General features: G+C 56.5%; 1 protein-coding gene across 3 annotated transcripts in view; it reads right to left on the reverse strand.

Moving 5' to 3' along the window:
* LRFN1 (leucine rich repeat and fibronectin type III domain containing 1) overlaps positions 1–15604 on the reverse strand; it is a 37602-nt gene continuing 21998 nt past the window's right edge. The window contains exons 1-5 of one of the 3 annotated variants that reach the window (XM_045378426.3): positions 14263–14333; positions 11793–11825; positions 9560–9614; positions 7410–8852; positions 1–1711 (exon numbers count right to left, since the gene is read on the reverse strand). In XM_045378426.3, the coding sequence (XP_045234361.1) occupies positions 814–1711; positions 7410–8815 (2304 nt within the window). In that variant the 5' untranslated portion in view covers positions 8816–8852; positions 9560–9614; positions 11793–11825; positions 14263–14333 and the 3' untranslated portion in view covers positions 1–813. Of the gene's footprint in view, positions 1712–7409; positions 8853–9559; positions 9615–11792; positions 11826–13936; positions 14334–15604 lie in introns of those variants that run through there. The other 2 variants (XM_045378427.3, XM_045378428.3) reach the window with 2 other exon arrangements.

Consider the following 15604-nt stretch of genomic DNA (forward strand, 5'->3'; position numbering starts at 1 on the left):
TCAGACACAGAAAAAAGTTTAATTCTGCTGCGGCGGAGGGTCCCGGCTCTGGTAGGGAGGAGGATTTGGTTTTGGATTTTGTTCATGTGGGGATTTATTTGGGAGAGTCTGGTCCTTCCAGTGGGACCTGCCCGGGAGAATGAGTAAATAGGAGAAATCAGGAGAGACAGGGAGACTAGACAAAACCAGGGAGGGCCGAGGGAGAAGAGACGACAGGACAGAGAAAGGAGAAGCAAATAGGGAAAGACAGGCCCGACAGACAGACGACAAGAGGGCAGGATAGAGACAAACGAGGGAAACAGAGAAAGGGGGACCCCAAGCCAGACCCGACGGGACCAGGGATGTGAGTGCGATGGGGTGGGGGACTTTGGAGGCCGCCGCGGGACAGAATAGGATCTAGTCCAGCCAGATACAAGAAATGGGCCCCTCGCCCCGGCCCCGGGTGCCGGGCTGGGAGAGGGGGCTCGTGTCTCAGTGCTGCAGTGTCGGGGGGCCCTGCCCCTCCCCGCGCTTCGCTGTGTAAGGCACCGGCTCCTGCGAGGTCCGCGAGCGCGCGGGGGGAGGGGTAGGAGGGGGGTCGAGGAGTCCGTAGGGGAGGGGAGGCCGGCAGCCGGTCCCCGAACCCCTCCCTGGGCACGGGGGCGTGGCCTCGAGCCGCAGCCCGAGGCCGCCCCGCCCCTTCCCGGGGGCAAAGGCGCGTCTCCACTCCGGTCCAAGGTCTTGGCGCTGCGATTTCTCCCAGTCCCGCCCCAGCGTCCGTGCGGCTGGGCGTTTGGTCTGTGGCACCCAGGCGTCCCGGCACCCACCCGCCGCTCACACGGTACTCTCCAGCATCCACTCGGTGCTGGTGAAGGCCAGGCGCGCCCTGGCGGAGCCCAGCCCCAAGTCTCCATCCTCCCCGGCCGCGCCCCCTCCAGCCCCGTCCAGGTGCGGCGTGGACCGGTGGCGCTTTGTCCGCCGGGCGCGGCGCGGGTAACTGTGGCTCTGGAATAGTGCCCCGTAGTCCCCGTCGAACGAATAGCGCTGCTGTGACCTCTGCCGGGCCGCGGCCCCCCCAGGAACCAGAGCTAGGGTAGGGGGCGCCGAGGTTGGTGGCCCCAGGGCGCCGGATCGGCTCCTTCGAGGGCCCCCCGTGGCCCAAGACTCCTCCCCGGAAGTTTCCTCGGATGGCAGCAGGCACAGCGAGGTGGCCGAGCCGCCCAGAGAACGTCCAAGGACCGCCTCCGGCTCTGCGGATGCCGCCTCCGCTGCCAGGGCCTTGGCCTCGACGGCGGGGGCGGCCTGGGACTCCACCTCGCGCAGCGCCTCGTAGCGGTCCTGGACCGGCAGGGCAGGGGCCTGCGCCGCGCCTGCGCCGTTGGTCTGCGAGCACACGTGGCTGACTCGCGGGGGCGACCTGGAACCCTTGACACGGCGGCTGTCCCCGTCGCCGTACACCTTGTAGCGGATCATGAGCAGAACGATGAAGACAAGGACCGAGGCGACGATGACGCCCCCGATGGCGATGATCATGGTGCCGCCCAAGAAATGGGCCCTCAGCGGGCGGCAGGGCGCCGGATCACCAGCGGTGGTGAACTGCACACAGCCCACTACTCGCGTTGCCGGCAGCGCGGTGGCCCCGTCGTCGTAGACCGCCAGCACGCACAAGTCGTAGGCGCGGCCCGCCGCCAGGTCATTCACCAGGAAGGTCTGACTGGTGGACGGGATCATCCTGCAGGAGGGGGCGGGGTCAGGGCGGGGTTAGTCCCACCCCCCCGAACCATGCCCCTTCGCTTTATGCCCCGCCCATGGTGAACAGTGAGGACTAAACCCTGCTACTGAAGTCTCACCCGGTACTGAGACAACAGCAGCAATTCAAGCCCCGCCGCCATCAACATATTCCCACCCTTTCAGGACCCCTCATCTGCATGCCCCGCCCTCAGACCCACCTCCTGGTTGTGTCCCATCAGCCACTGGGACAATATATCTATCATTCATATTACCTCCTCTGCATATCCGGGCTCCTGCAGGGGAGAAGTGCTATGGCTTTCAAGCCCTGCCCTCAAGGGACATGCTCCCTAGCTATGTCTCACTCTTGCTAGGACAACTACCATCCAAGGTCCTTCATCTAGGCATTTTACCCCAAAACTGGGCCAGCGACACTGGCCACCTCCCCTTTTCTGCATGCCCCATCCCCCACTCAGGTGGACACTAAGGTCAACTCACAGCGCCTGTCATATTCCTACTGGAATAATGGATGCTCTTCTAGTTCCTCTTTTATACATATTCGTGCCTTTCAGGGAAAACCATGATGCAGGTCACTCCCCCTCATCTGCATGCAGCACCTTTGGGTAAAACATCTAGCTTTGGCCGGCTGCAGTGGCTCACGCCTATAATGCCGCACTTTGGGAGGCTAGGGAGGGTGGATCACCTGAGGTTAGGAGTTCAAGACCGGCCTGGCCAACATGGTAAAACCCTGTCTCTACTAAAAATACAAAAATTAGCCAGGCGTGGTGGCATGCGCCTGTAATCCTAGCTACTCTGGAGGCTGAGGCAGGAGAATCACTTGAACCCGGGAGGTAGAGGTTGCAGTGAGCCAAGACCAAGCCATTGCACTCTAGCCTGGGCAACAAGACTGAGACTCCGTCTCAAAAAACAAAAACAGACAAACCAAAAAACAAAACAAAACAAAAAAACATCTAGCTTTGTCTATGTCCTGGGCACAGTTTCCAAGTCCCTCAACTACATGTTCTCCAACATTGCTACAGGCCATTCCCCAACCAAATGAACCGTGGCTTCCCAAGGGCGTGCCCAACAGAAGAGGGCCAAGGCCTAGTAGGAACGGCCCTCCAGAGGGGTAGATCTTATAGATGGGAGGAATGCAATGGGCTGGACAGTGTGAGCCACAGCAACGGTTACTGGCCAACACAAGGTGGGATGCAAGCTAATGATGATATCATTAGGTGCCAGGTCCTGGCTATGGTAACTTATTCATTCCTCATGCCATCTCTATGATGTAGGAATTATTATCATCCCCATTTGGGGGAAATGAGGCACAGGGAGGTTAAGAAACTTGGCAAAGTTCGCCAGGCATGGCAGTACACCCCACAATGGCCCACTAGGGATGGTTCCCCTACTGTGTGTAGGCCACATCCAGACTGCAGGCCCTGCTCCTTGTCCAGATATTAAAGGCAACCACCTCATATGTTCATGTGCCACCAGAAGTCACCAAATCACCCTACCAGGTAAGTTTCTTCCATAAAGGGGTCAAACGTAGCCAAGCACACACCATACTCCTTTCTTGCTGTAGGTCCCTCCCCTTGAATGAAGGCTAGTGTAGAGAAGTGGTTAAGATGATGACAGAGTCTGGGGGCCAGACTGCCCGTGTTTGAGTCTCTCCTCTGCCACTTGCTAGCTCTGTGACCTTAGGCAAGTTTCTCTTTTGTTTCGTTTTGTTTTGTTTGAGACAGAATCTCCCTGTGTCACCCAGGCTGGAGTGCAATGATGCAATCTCTGCCTCCTGGGTTCACTGCAACCTCTGCCTCCTGGGTTCAAGCGATTCTCCTGCCTTAGCCTCCCAGGTAGCTGGGATTACAGGCACCCACCACCACGCCTGGCTAATTTTTGTATTTTTAGTAGAGACGGGGTTTCATCATGTTGGCCAAACTGGTCTCAAACTCCTGACCTCAGGCGATCCATCCACCTCAGTCTCCCAAAGTGCTGGGATTGCGGTCATGAACCACCATGCCTGGCGAACTTCACCAAGTTTCTTAACCTCCCTGTGCCTCATTTCCCCCAAATGGGGATGATAATAATTCCTACATCATAGAGATGGCATGAGGAATGAATAAGTTACCATAGCCAGGACCTGGCACCTAATGATATCATCATTAGCTTGCATCCCACCTTGTGTTGGCCAGTAACCGTTGCTGTGGCTCACACTGTCCAGCCCATTGCATTCCTCCCATCTATAAGATCTACCCCTCTGGAGGGCCATTCCTACTAGGCCTTGGCCCTCTTCTGTTGGGCATACCCTTTCCACACTGTGGGCCATGTCCAGCCTCAGCTAAACCTGGACTGCCCGGTCCACATTGATTTGCACGGCCAGGATGCAACCTCACAAGCTCTCCTCTCAGGCAAAGACTCTTGGTGGGTCCTGGGAGACAAGGACCACCCCTTCCTCCTCATGGGACCATGCAGAACAAGTTCCACCCCGTCTGACAGGCCATGCCCCCACCTCCAAAGGCCTGCTTATCTCTCCGATGCTTCGCCTTCCCCTCCAGCAGGGCCACCTTCTGGCCCTGAAGCTCCACCTCTGTCATCCCACCTCCAGGATGTTCTCCCACTACCAACAGCCACCCTCCCACCAAAAGACTTCCAATCAGGGCCCCGCCCCTTCATAAAGGTCCACCCACTTCTCCAACTCCACTCTACCCACCCGACTGCCATTTCAGAGACCACTGCCACCCACCCCAGCCACCCTCGGCCACTCTGGCTTTAAGCCTTCCTCCTCCTCTCTTCATCTCTCCTCTCCAGAGCTCTGGATTCCACTTGCTCCTTCCCCTAAATAGCCAGTTGCTAGGGGCTTCCCCCACCCCTTTTCAAGGACAGAGGCTGGCTCCTTAAGAAAGCTTGAGCCCAAGTGTCTCTAATTGGCTGCAACATCGAAGCAAGCAGCTAAGCAGGCTTCTGGTTGGCTGTCACTTCCGCCCATGACAGCGTGAGGAAGTTAACCCCTGTGGCACCATAGCATAGGAATCTGCAGTGGGAGTTAGAGAACCGGAACTGGGGGCCCTACGGGGAAGAGAAGAGTCCCAGGGTCTGTTGCCCAGCTGGAGACGGGGCCATCAACACCTGCATCCATGCAGGGTCTGGGGGCTTGTGAACCTCCCTCACCCCACCATGTGGTGGCCATGGGTCAGAGCAAAGGAAAGAGGGACAGAGAAGTGGAGAGTCACAGAAGCTAAGAATTATTTACAGAAATATATTATCCATCTCCCCTCCAAGCAGTGGGTGCCCAACAAATGTGTGTCAGAGTAAAAAGGACAGCTTTGCTACTTTCTGTGTGACCTTGGGCAAGTGACATCCCCCACTGAACCTCAGTTTTTCTGTCTGCAAAATGGAGAGGGGGTCATCGCGCCTTCATAGTGGAGTTGGGAAGATCAAATGAAGTAGCAAGCTTGGAAGTTCGTTGTGAGGGTTTGTGTTTTGTTCATTTGTTTGTCCTTATGTTTGTAAGGCTGGGCCAGGATCTAAACTATCTCAGTAGGCCCAGGGCCCAGCACAAGATGGGCACACAGTAGGCATCTACTCAGTGTTTGGGACCAGAATCAAGAAGAGAGGGAAATTAGGAAGACAGAGACAAAGGAAAAGGGAGGCTTTTTTTTGTTTTTCCAGAGGGAATCTTGCTCTGTCGCCCAGGCTGGAGTCCAATGGCACGATCTCCGCTCACTTCAACCTCCACCTCCCAGGTTCAAGCGATTCTTCTGCCTCAGCCTCCTGCGTAGCTGGGATTACAGACACGTGCCATCACATCTGCCTAATTTTTGTATTTTCAGTAGAGACAGGGTTTCACCATGTTGGCCAGGCTGGTCTCGAACTCTTGACCTCAAGTGAGCCGCCCGCCTTGGCCTCCCAAAGTGCTGGGATTACAGGCACGAGCCATCGCGCCTGGCCAAGAGGCATTTTTTTCATTCAACCAAAACTGGGAAAGCACCTACTATGTGCCAGGCCTATGGCCAAGAAAACACTGGAAAGGTAGAGATGGAGGCCAAGAGGCAGGTTTCTCAGTGAAGATCTGACAGCCAGAAGCTGGGGCTCTCCACAGGTAGGGAAACAGCTCCAGCCCCTCTGGCATCTCCATGTGAAGCCAGGCACAGGACTGAAGCATTTAACTGGTGGTCTACAATGTGCATGAGGGAGGCAGAGCTAGAAGGAGAGACATCCATGTGGCAAACAACCATTTATCAAGTGCCCACTGTGTGCCAATTCTGTGACAGAGAGCCATACCAAAAAACTACCAAGATGGGCCAGGTGCAGCGGCTCACACCTGTAATCCCAGCACTTTGGGAGGCCAAGGCAGGAGGATCCCTTTAGCCCAGGAGTTCAAGACCTGGCCGTACAATATAGCAAGACCTCGTCTCTACTAAAAATTTTTTTTAATTAGCCCAGTGTGGTGATGCATGCCTGCAGTCCCAGCTACTCTCAGGAGTTAGGAGGATTGCTTGGAGCCCAAAAGTTTGAGGCTGCAGTGAGCTAGGATCATACCACTGCACTCCAGCCTGGGGTGATAAAGCAAGACCCTGCCTCAAAAACAAAAAAAAACTACTGAGATGGAGAGACATGGCAAGGCCAGGGCTGTAACTCATAATGTACTATGGGCCACCACCTGTTGGATTATGAGCTCCCCGAGGACAGGGACTGGGTGGTTTCCCTGTGTCCCCAGCGCCCAGCTCAGGACAGCTTTGCACAAAGCAGGGGCTCTGTGCCTAATGAGGGCAGAGAAGGTAGAGAACAGAGAGGTGAAAGCCAGAGAATAAGGAGATGATGGGAGAAAATAATTCTTTTTTCAAAATGTCTGTTGACACCATACGGTTTGTCCACACGAGGGCAATGGCTTCAAACCCAAGGGAGGGTGGAAATAACGTATTTTTCTCATATGTTTTGTTTTCTGTTTCTGTAATGTACCCAATGTGTTGGTACGGTAGTACTGGTATATAATTTATAAATATAAATGTCACTGTAGGCCGGGTGCGGTGGCTCACACCTGTAATCCCAGCACTTTAGGAGGCCAAGGCAGGCGGATCACTTGAGGTCAGGAGTTCGAGACCAGCCTGCCCAACATGGTGAACTCCTGTCTCTACTAAAAATTCAAAACTTAGCTCGGTGTGTTGGTGGGTGCCTGTAATCCCAGCTACTTGGGAGGCTGAGGGATGAGAATCGCTTGAACTCGGGAGGCGGAGGGTTGCAGTGAGCTGAGTTCGTGCCACTGCACTCCAGCCTGGGCAACAGAGTAAGGCTCAGTCTCAAAACAAACAAACAAATAAATAAATGTCACTGTAAATGTGTGTGTGTATTTCATGCTCCAAAATGTTTAACTGAAGAGGTGCACAATCAGATTGCTTTGGGGAGCAGTGATATTGACCATGAGCCCCATGAGGCCAGGGTTCATGCTAAGCTCAGTCATTGTTAGGACTCCAGTGCCCAGCCCTGGTCAGGTTCATGTAGGTGCTCAGCGAATATTTTCTATAAGCATGAAAAATAGAGACAGTAAGAAATAGAGAGAGGAGACAGGGCACAGGAGGGCAGGGACAAGTCTCTCAGCCATCTAGAACCCTGGCTGAGCAAGAAGGCCAAGGGAATGGGCAGGTGGGAGAGAGGGTCCCCCTGGGCTTGGGAGGAGGCCCTGGGACTGCAGCACCCGCACCCACCTGTAGACGAGGGAGTCATCAACGGAGCTGTTGTACTGAACCTGGTACATGCGTATTCCGGGCACCGGCCTCTGGGCTGGCCAGCGGATGAGCACGGAGTTCGAGGTGAGCTCGGCTGCCACAAGCCGACGCTCAGCCGCAGAATCATTGGCACCTGGTCGACCCGGCGTGGCGATGTCAGAGGAGCCGGGCTCGGTGAGAGGCGGCGGGGCAGCCGGCGGGGGTGCCATCAGAGGCAGAGGTACCACGCACACCTCCACGGGCGCCGTCGCTTCCCCAGCGGCATTGGAGGCGATGCAAGTGAAGGTGCCACTGTCCCTCAAGGTGGTGATGGTCACATCCAGCGTCCCGTCCCACCGGACCCGGGTCCGGCTGGAGTTCCCCAGCAGCCGCCCATCAGGTGCCACCCAGTGCACCACCGGCTCGGGGTCACCCACCGCTCGGCAGCGCAGGCTCACCGCCTGGCCTTCCACCACCAGGGCCCGGCCCCCCGCCTGCCGCGTGATCAGCGGGGGCTCACACAGGAACTCCTCCTCGGGGATGGACCAGAAGTAGCGGTCGGTGAGGTGTTCAGGCGTGGCGCAGGTCTCTAGGTCGTCCTCGCGCGTCAGCCGCCGCAGCCAGAGCAGCTCGCAGTTGCAGTGCAGGGGGTTACCACCGAAGCTGACGGTCAGCGGCGTGGGCGGCTTGGGCCCGGTGCCCTGCGACCTCAGGAAGAGCCCATCGGGCGGGAGTTTATGCAGGCGGTTGGAGGTCATGTCCAGGCGGACCAGCTTGTGAAGCTGCACGAAGGTCCCCTCCGCGATGTGGTCGATGAGGTTGTGGTCCAGCGTGAGGGTGTTTAGGTTCACCATCTGGCCCACCGCCTCCCACGGCAGGGCCTCCAGGTTGTTGTAGGACAGGTCCAGGTCCTCCACGGTGGACAGGAAGGCGTCAAAGGCCGCCGACTCCACCCGGCGGATCTGGTTGTTTCCCAGGATCAGGTGGCGGAGATTGCCCAGGCCGCGGAGCTGGTCTCCACGCACCTCCGCCAGGCGGTTGCTGTCCAGGTGCAGGGCCCGGAGGGCACGCAGGTCGGCGAAGGCGCCGGCCGCCACCTGGCCGATGGTGTTCCGGGAGAGGGTGAGGTGCACCAGGCTGGTCATGTTGGCGAAGTCTCGGCGGCGCACCGCCGCGATGAAGTTGTCTGTGAGCCGCAGCTCCACCACGCGCCGGTCGATGGCGGGAGGCACAAAGAGCAAGCCGGTCTTAGCACACAGCATGGTCAGTGTGGGCGCCACGTTCTGGCAGATGCAGCGGCCGGGGCAGGGCTGGCCACGAGATGCCCCCGCCCAGAGCAGCAGCAGAAAGGGCAGGGCGGCGGGCGGCGGCGAAAGGAGGGCCGAGGAGAAGGGTCCTGGAGCCATGGTGCAGTGGGAAGGCAGGAGGGGTGGGAGGTGAGACCTGCCGGGGAAGGAGCCAGTTACCTAGGCATGGGACTTGGCCGCCAAGGGATGTCTTGCTACGAGTCAGACCTGGATCCCTCCCCTACCCCTACAGCTGGGTTCCATAAGATGGTGAGAGGACCCATTATCAGCTATTAACAACAGATTACAACATTTCCATGCTGGGCACGGTGGCTCATGCCTGTAATCCCAGAACTTTGGGAGGCCGAGGCAGGCGGATCACCTGAGGTCAGGATTTCAAGACCAGCCTGGCCAACGTGGTGAAAACCTGTCTCTACTAAAAATACAAAAATTAGCCGGGCGTGGTGGCAGGCGCCTGTAATCCCAGCTACTTGGGAGGCTGAGGCTAGAGAATCGCTTGAACCGGGGAGGTGGGGGTTGCAGTGAGTGGAGATCGTGCCATTGCACTCCAGTCTGGGCGACAGAGCAAGACTCCATCTTAAAAAACAAATAAAAATAAAAATATTTCTATACTGGTTGATAGATTACCCCTGCCCCTACCTTTCGTGTCCCACCCTCACCTCTGCCCCTCCTGTAGTAGCTCCCAAACCTCTCATGATCTCCCAACCAGAGGGGTGACACCTGGCCCAGCCTGGGCCCTCCAGTACCCACTAAATATTCTAAAAAATCACTGTTAACTATGGTTTAAGGCCCTGGCTGTCCAAGCCATACTCCCTAGCTCCAAATCCCGGCTCTGATACTTACTAGCTGTGTGACCTCCAGCAAGTGTCTGAACCTCTCTGATTCTAGGTTTCTTCATCTGTAAAAGGGAGATAGAAACAGGCCTTACTGCTGTGAGGATTAAATGGATTGATGAACATAGCATACTTAGAATAGTGCCAGGCACATAAAATATGCTTATTACATGTCAGCAATCATCATCATGATCATGAAGTGCTTAATATGTACCAGGCAGAGAACAGTGCCCTATTATTGAGAATAAGTACTTTGAAATCAAACGGACTCAGGTTCAAATCCTGGTTCCCCTTTTGCTAGCTCTGTGACCCCCAAGCCAACAATTTCCCCTAGCTAGGCTGTAATTTCTTAATCTGTAAATTGGGATGATAACTGTACCATCTTCATTCATGTACCACCGAACATGCCTAGCATACAGTAAGTACTCAATAAATGTTAAGGGTTTCCCCCCTCCCACCTCTGGCATTGGCAGGGAGAGTGTGAAAGTGGGAGGGACTGAGAAAAACACATCTGAGTCTTCCAGTTCAGCCTCAGGAAGTCCTTCTCTGAGGTCTGGTTTCATCCTGGGCTCAGCTGAGCTCCCAAGCAGGGCAGACTTTCATGCTCACATCTTTGGGTACACACAACACACACACACACTCACACACTCGCACACTCACGCTATGTCTCTGCTCCAGGCAAAACCTTCCGGCAGGGATTCCCCCTGCGGCGGCTGCAGCCCACGACATGTCAGTTCCCATCACAACACAGGGTGGGTGGGGGGTGAAGAGGAAAGGATGGGAAGGGGGCGTCCCTGAAACTGTTTTCACCCCACCCTGCCCTGTGTCCTAGCCCCTGCTGGCCTACCTCCTGGGAATCTGTGTTTGGGGCTATGGCCTTCGGTGGCTTTGATCTTCCTGGCCTTGGGGAGGGGGCCTGGGACTGAGACCAGGAAAGTCAGAGAGAGAGGTGAAGAGAGACAGGGAGAGATGAGGGGAGGGAGAAGTGGACTGGCAAAGAGAGAGAGACAGATTCGGAGAGAAACAGAGAGACAAAAAGACAATGAGTCTGAAAGGAAGGTGAACAGACAGAAAACTGAGAGCGAAGAATGAGACACAGAAAAGAGAGACACAGAGATGGAGAGAAAAATAGACACAGTATTAGAGAGACACAGACAGAAGAGGAAAGAGACAGCGACTAAGGGAGACAATGACCAGGCTGAAGGCGGAAAAAGAGGCTGGATCGGGGTGTCCTACCATCTCTGAGTTCACCCCAAACCTGTCCTTCGCTCCCTATAGATCACTACTCTATAATGTACTGGAAACTCTGGCCTAGAAAGGGGGACGCCAGAATTAGGAGCCCGAGTCTGCACCTGCTTGGCTGCGGGGTCGCCAGGGCTCAGAACCCCAGTCTATGAAACAGAAGTCCAGAGCCTCGCCTCCAACAGCTGGGGTGGGACTCAAATGGAGGGAATAATAATAGCAATGGAAATAGCTAACATTTATGGAGAGCAGTGCAGCACTGCAAGACAGAATCCACCCTACTGCCTGGGTTCAGACCTCACCTCCCCACTGTGTGACTTTAATAAAGGGACTTCCCCTCTCTGTGCCTCAGTGTGCTCATCTGTCAAATGGGAATAACAATGGCACCTACTTCATAAGGTTGCTATGAGGATTCAATGAGATAATATTTTATGACATGCTTAGAATAGTTCCTGACAAAGTAAACACTACATACATGGGAGCTGCTGCTATTATCATTATTATTATTATTACTATTATTATTATTAATTTATTATTTTCTCCAGCTTTCTCAGCCACCAGCAGGCCAGGCTATCAGGAGATCTTCCCACACCCATGCACACGCACACACAAAATGCAAAAACATATTCATTCAACCCTCTAAATGCAGGGATCATTTCATATCTTGATATATTCTTGTATCCTTTACTGATATCATGAGGAAACCCTGCTTTCCCAACCACCTTAACCATCCTAAGAATGAATGTCTCTTGGTGTAAAACCCCTACCTGCTCCCCAGAGCCACCTGGCCACCGCAAGCCCTCACCCAACTTTGATGTTCCTGACCTTGTCATCACTCCCCAGCCTTGGGAAGAGTGGTGGGCACCTGGTCCTTCAGGAAACTGTCATCCCCTGAACTGAAATCCATGCAAGGCAGGGTTCCAGACCCCCAGCTGGCTGACAGCGAGCCCCATCACCCCATATCTCTCTCTCTCTCTCTGAAGCCTTACGGCTCTACTCACCTCTCTTCAGGGAGTCAGGGCCTGGGCCAGCACCTGCAAAGGAACACAACCACCTTGTTAGCATCGTTCTGGCTCTTCTCTGGGCACCAGACCCTGCCTTGGAGACCATCCCAGTCAAGGAAGTCCCTGGTGTGATCACTCTCTCAGTCCTCCTGTGGCGGGGTTTGCATAGTCTCACAGGAACCCGGAAGTCCTCTCTGGAATCCTAGGAGATCAGGCCTCAGGGCTGTTCACCCTCAAAAGCCCAGGAGTCGAGGACTTTAGCCCTTTGTCCTCTGGGGTTTCAGGAGCCAAGAACCCTAGCTCCCTCCTCTCTCTGACCCAAGAGTCCAGACCAGACCCCTGGCCCTCCTTTAAAACCCAAGAGTTTACATCCCAGCCCCTCAACTACAAAGTCCTGAAAGGTACCAAGAGCTGGAGAAGGGCCCAAGTTGCCCATCCTTGCCATGATACCGTTGCCCACACCAACATGTGTGGCCATGTCAGAACCCACACAAGCCCACAACCCCAGTCTCTACATCTGGATTTCTATGAATACAGCAACATGATCTGTGTGCCCGCCGCCCTCTATGGGCATTTGGCCTGGCACATGGACACACTGTATCCAGGGACCCCAGCATACCAGAGGTCATGCCACATGGGCCTCAAACCCACTGAGCCCAGAAGTAGGGACAGCCTTGTGCCAGGGCACAGACACACGTGTCCTTCACATACATGTCTGAACATACACAACCCCACTCCCCAGAGACCAACACCAAAACACAAACAGACAACATAGATGGATACATACCCTCAAGGTTGACACACCTGCATGCAACAACACACGTACAAGACTGACTCTGCCATGCACGTTCACACACACAAATGCACAAATACAACAGAGAAACTCATGTGCCCCCTAACAGACAACCAGGTACATGCATTTACAACAGATATACCTTGCACACTCACCAGCACACAGGGGCACACACACCTAACAAACACACACACACCTGCACAAAGACACACAAGTACACACTCTTAAATGCCCACACTCATACAACTTCACACATCTCCATGTTGCAAAGTTGATACAGCACCACGCCAACAGATAGACACCTCACACACATACACACACACACAGAACCACAAGCATACAGATAGGAGGTTGATCCACACTGGAACATGCACACAGGCACAAAAAGATCCACCTTTGCAGACACACCAAGGTGTTCACTCATAACAGACACATGCTCATACAACAGTCCTGTGATTTACACACTTAAAAATGCACAGAAAATACTGAACCACAGTAGCATAGTCAGTAGACAGGCCCAGATTCACACTCACACAGTCTTGGACACACATCCCTCTCAGCCCTGAGGCACCCCCCCACCACCCCACCTACTTACTTCCCAGGCCCAAGAAATCCCAACATCCCTCCAGCACATTCAGCATCCTCCCCCTCACACCCCAAAAAACCAGGGCACAAGCCAGGCCAGAGGTCAGAGTTCAGCAGGTGGAAACTCAGGATTTGGGGGCTTGAGTCCTAGATCACCGTTTCAAGGAGATCCTCCCACCAGCAGCCCCAAAGGTCCCCCAGCCTGGCCATCAGGATGGAGGTAACTCTGGCTCCATCTGCAGATGTCTGGACGGTGGGGGAATTAGGGTGGAGTGGGTGGGGAAGGGCCGGGTCTTCACCCCCCAACCCCCACCTCAGGGCCCATCTGTCCATTTCTCGGCCTCTCATCCCCCCTCCATCTGTCCACCTCCTGGCCGCCCATCCCCCCCCCAACCACCAGGAAGGGGAAGACATGGCCGCTTCCCCGAGGACCGCTAAGGACCCCCCAGTTGACATGGACCGAGGGAGCGGTGAACTCCCCTCCCCCAAATCCACACCGAGGCCTGGACCCACAAGGCGCCGAGCCTCAGCCACCAAGCCGGCAACCTGCCGTGGACTCACAGATACACACCCTCGGAGACATACAACCCGCAGACACACACACACACACACACACAAATGGACACCCGAGCGGGCACACCCGGCTCCACAGACCCGGGGATGGACATCCAACCCGGACACAAACACCCAGCGCAGCTAGCCGCGCACGCACACGGGCTTGGGGGGACCCACACCTGGGCACACAACCCACGCACACACACACCTGCACACAGCCCCTCCGATGGGCGCGCGACAGCCCCTCCGATGGGCGCGCGACAGCCCCCAGACACACAGCCGGAGGGGCGGCCGCTCGGGGGGACACGAGTGCACAGCCGGACACGCCGGCCCGGCTCGACACCCCGCGCACACCCGATGGCCACACGGGCAGGGAGCCGCACACGCCGGCGCCGGGCACACACAGGGCCGCGCGGGCGCACGCCGGGCCCGCCGCAGCGCCGGGGACACACACTCGCACGCTCGCACGCTCACACCCGCGCACACACCCGCGCCCCCGCCCGCCGCTCCCCGGCCGCTGCGGGCCGCGCTCACCCAGCCCGGGGGGGCCCCGGGCCCGGCCCCGCCGCCGCCGCCTCGCTCCGCGCCATGGTGGGGGGAGGGCCGGGGGAGGGGGCGCGGTGCCGCGGGGCCGCCTCCCTCCCGCCTCCCGCCCTCCCTCCCGAGCCGCCGCCGAGCTCCGCCCTCCGCGCCGCCCGCCGCCACCGCCGCCGCAAGGGGGGAGGGGGCGCCGACTGGTGGGGGCGGGCGGGCGGGGCGGTCGCACACCCGGGATCCCCGCCCCGAGTCCGCCGCAGACCCCTCTCCACTGCGGAGCCGCCGCGGGCCCGCCCCCGACCCCTCCCCAGCCCCACCCCCAGCCCCGCCGGCCTCCCTGGAGACCCCCCCAGACCACGCCCCAACTGGCCTGGGGACCCCGGATCTCCCCACAGAGACCTCCGATCACGTCCTAATACCCAGGGGACCTCGGATCAGGCCTCACCTCTTTTGAGAACCCAGGCGATGTCCTAGGGCCACCCAGGACCACAAATCATGCCCTGCTCTCCTGCTTGATCTCAGACTGTGACCCACACACTGTCAGGAACCCCAGACCATGCCCCGGAACCCAGAAGAATCCCAAATCATATCCCAGCATCCAAGGGGATCCAGACCACCGCACCTGCAACCCTAAATCATATCCCAACATTCAGACGGACCCCCAGACCACACCCCTTCCCTCAGAGACCCCAAATCATACCCTAACATCCAGAGAAACTTCAGACCATATGTCAGCCAAATCCCAGATGGTGCCTGACTCCCTTTGGGGACCCAAACCACATTCTACAGCCACCAGAACCACAAACCATATTCCACTCCTTCTTGGGGACCCCCAGCCATGTCCTTCTACCCTCAAGGATCCTAACCCATTCCCTTACCACAAGTATGAACTCCAAACCATGCCTAACTTCTAGGGGGCCCTAAAATGTCTCTTATGCCCATGGGAGACCCTTAAACTTTCCCCATTAACCCCATTAGACCCCAAGCCATCCTCAACCCCTTTGGTGAACTTAGACCTCTCTCCTTCCCCTCCAAGACATGGTTTGGTTCCCAAAATCCCCATTTAGCCCCATTTTTTCCCACCCCCCTACTAGTCCTGTCCCCTTAAGGACCCGCCTCCTTCCTGCTCCAATTCTTTCTCTCGGACCCTGAAAGTTCTGCCTCCCTGTGACTTTCATGGAGCCCAGAATGCCTTGCTCCTTCCTAGTTCAGAACCCTTTGCACATCCCCTGTCCCATAGCTGAACCCCATCCCTTCCCTCAAACCCCACTGAGTATCTCAGGCCACCCTCCTTCTCTTTCTGAGATATTCACAGGGTCCCTAAACCCAGCAACTTCTC

Source organism: Macaca fascicularis, chromosome 19 (genome assembly GCF_037993035.2).
Source record: "Macaca fascicularis isolate 582-1 chromosome 19, T2T-MFA8v1.1".
Classification (NCBI taxonomy): domain Eukaryota; kingdom Metazoa; phylum Chordata; class Mammalia; order Primates; family Cercopithecidae; genus Macaca; species Macaca fascicularis.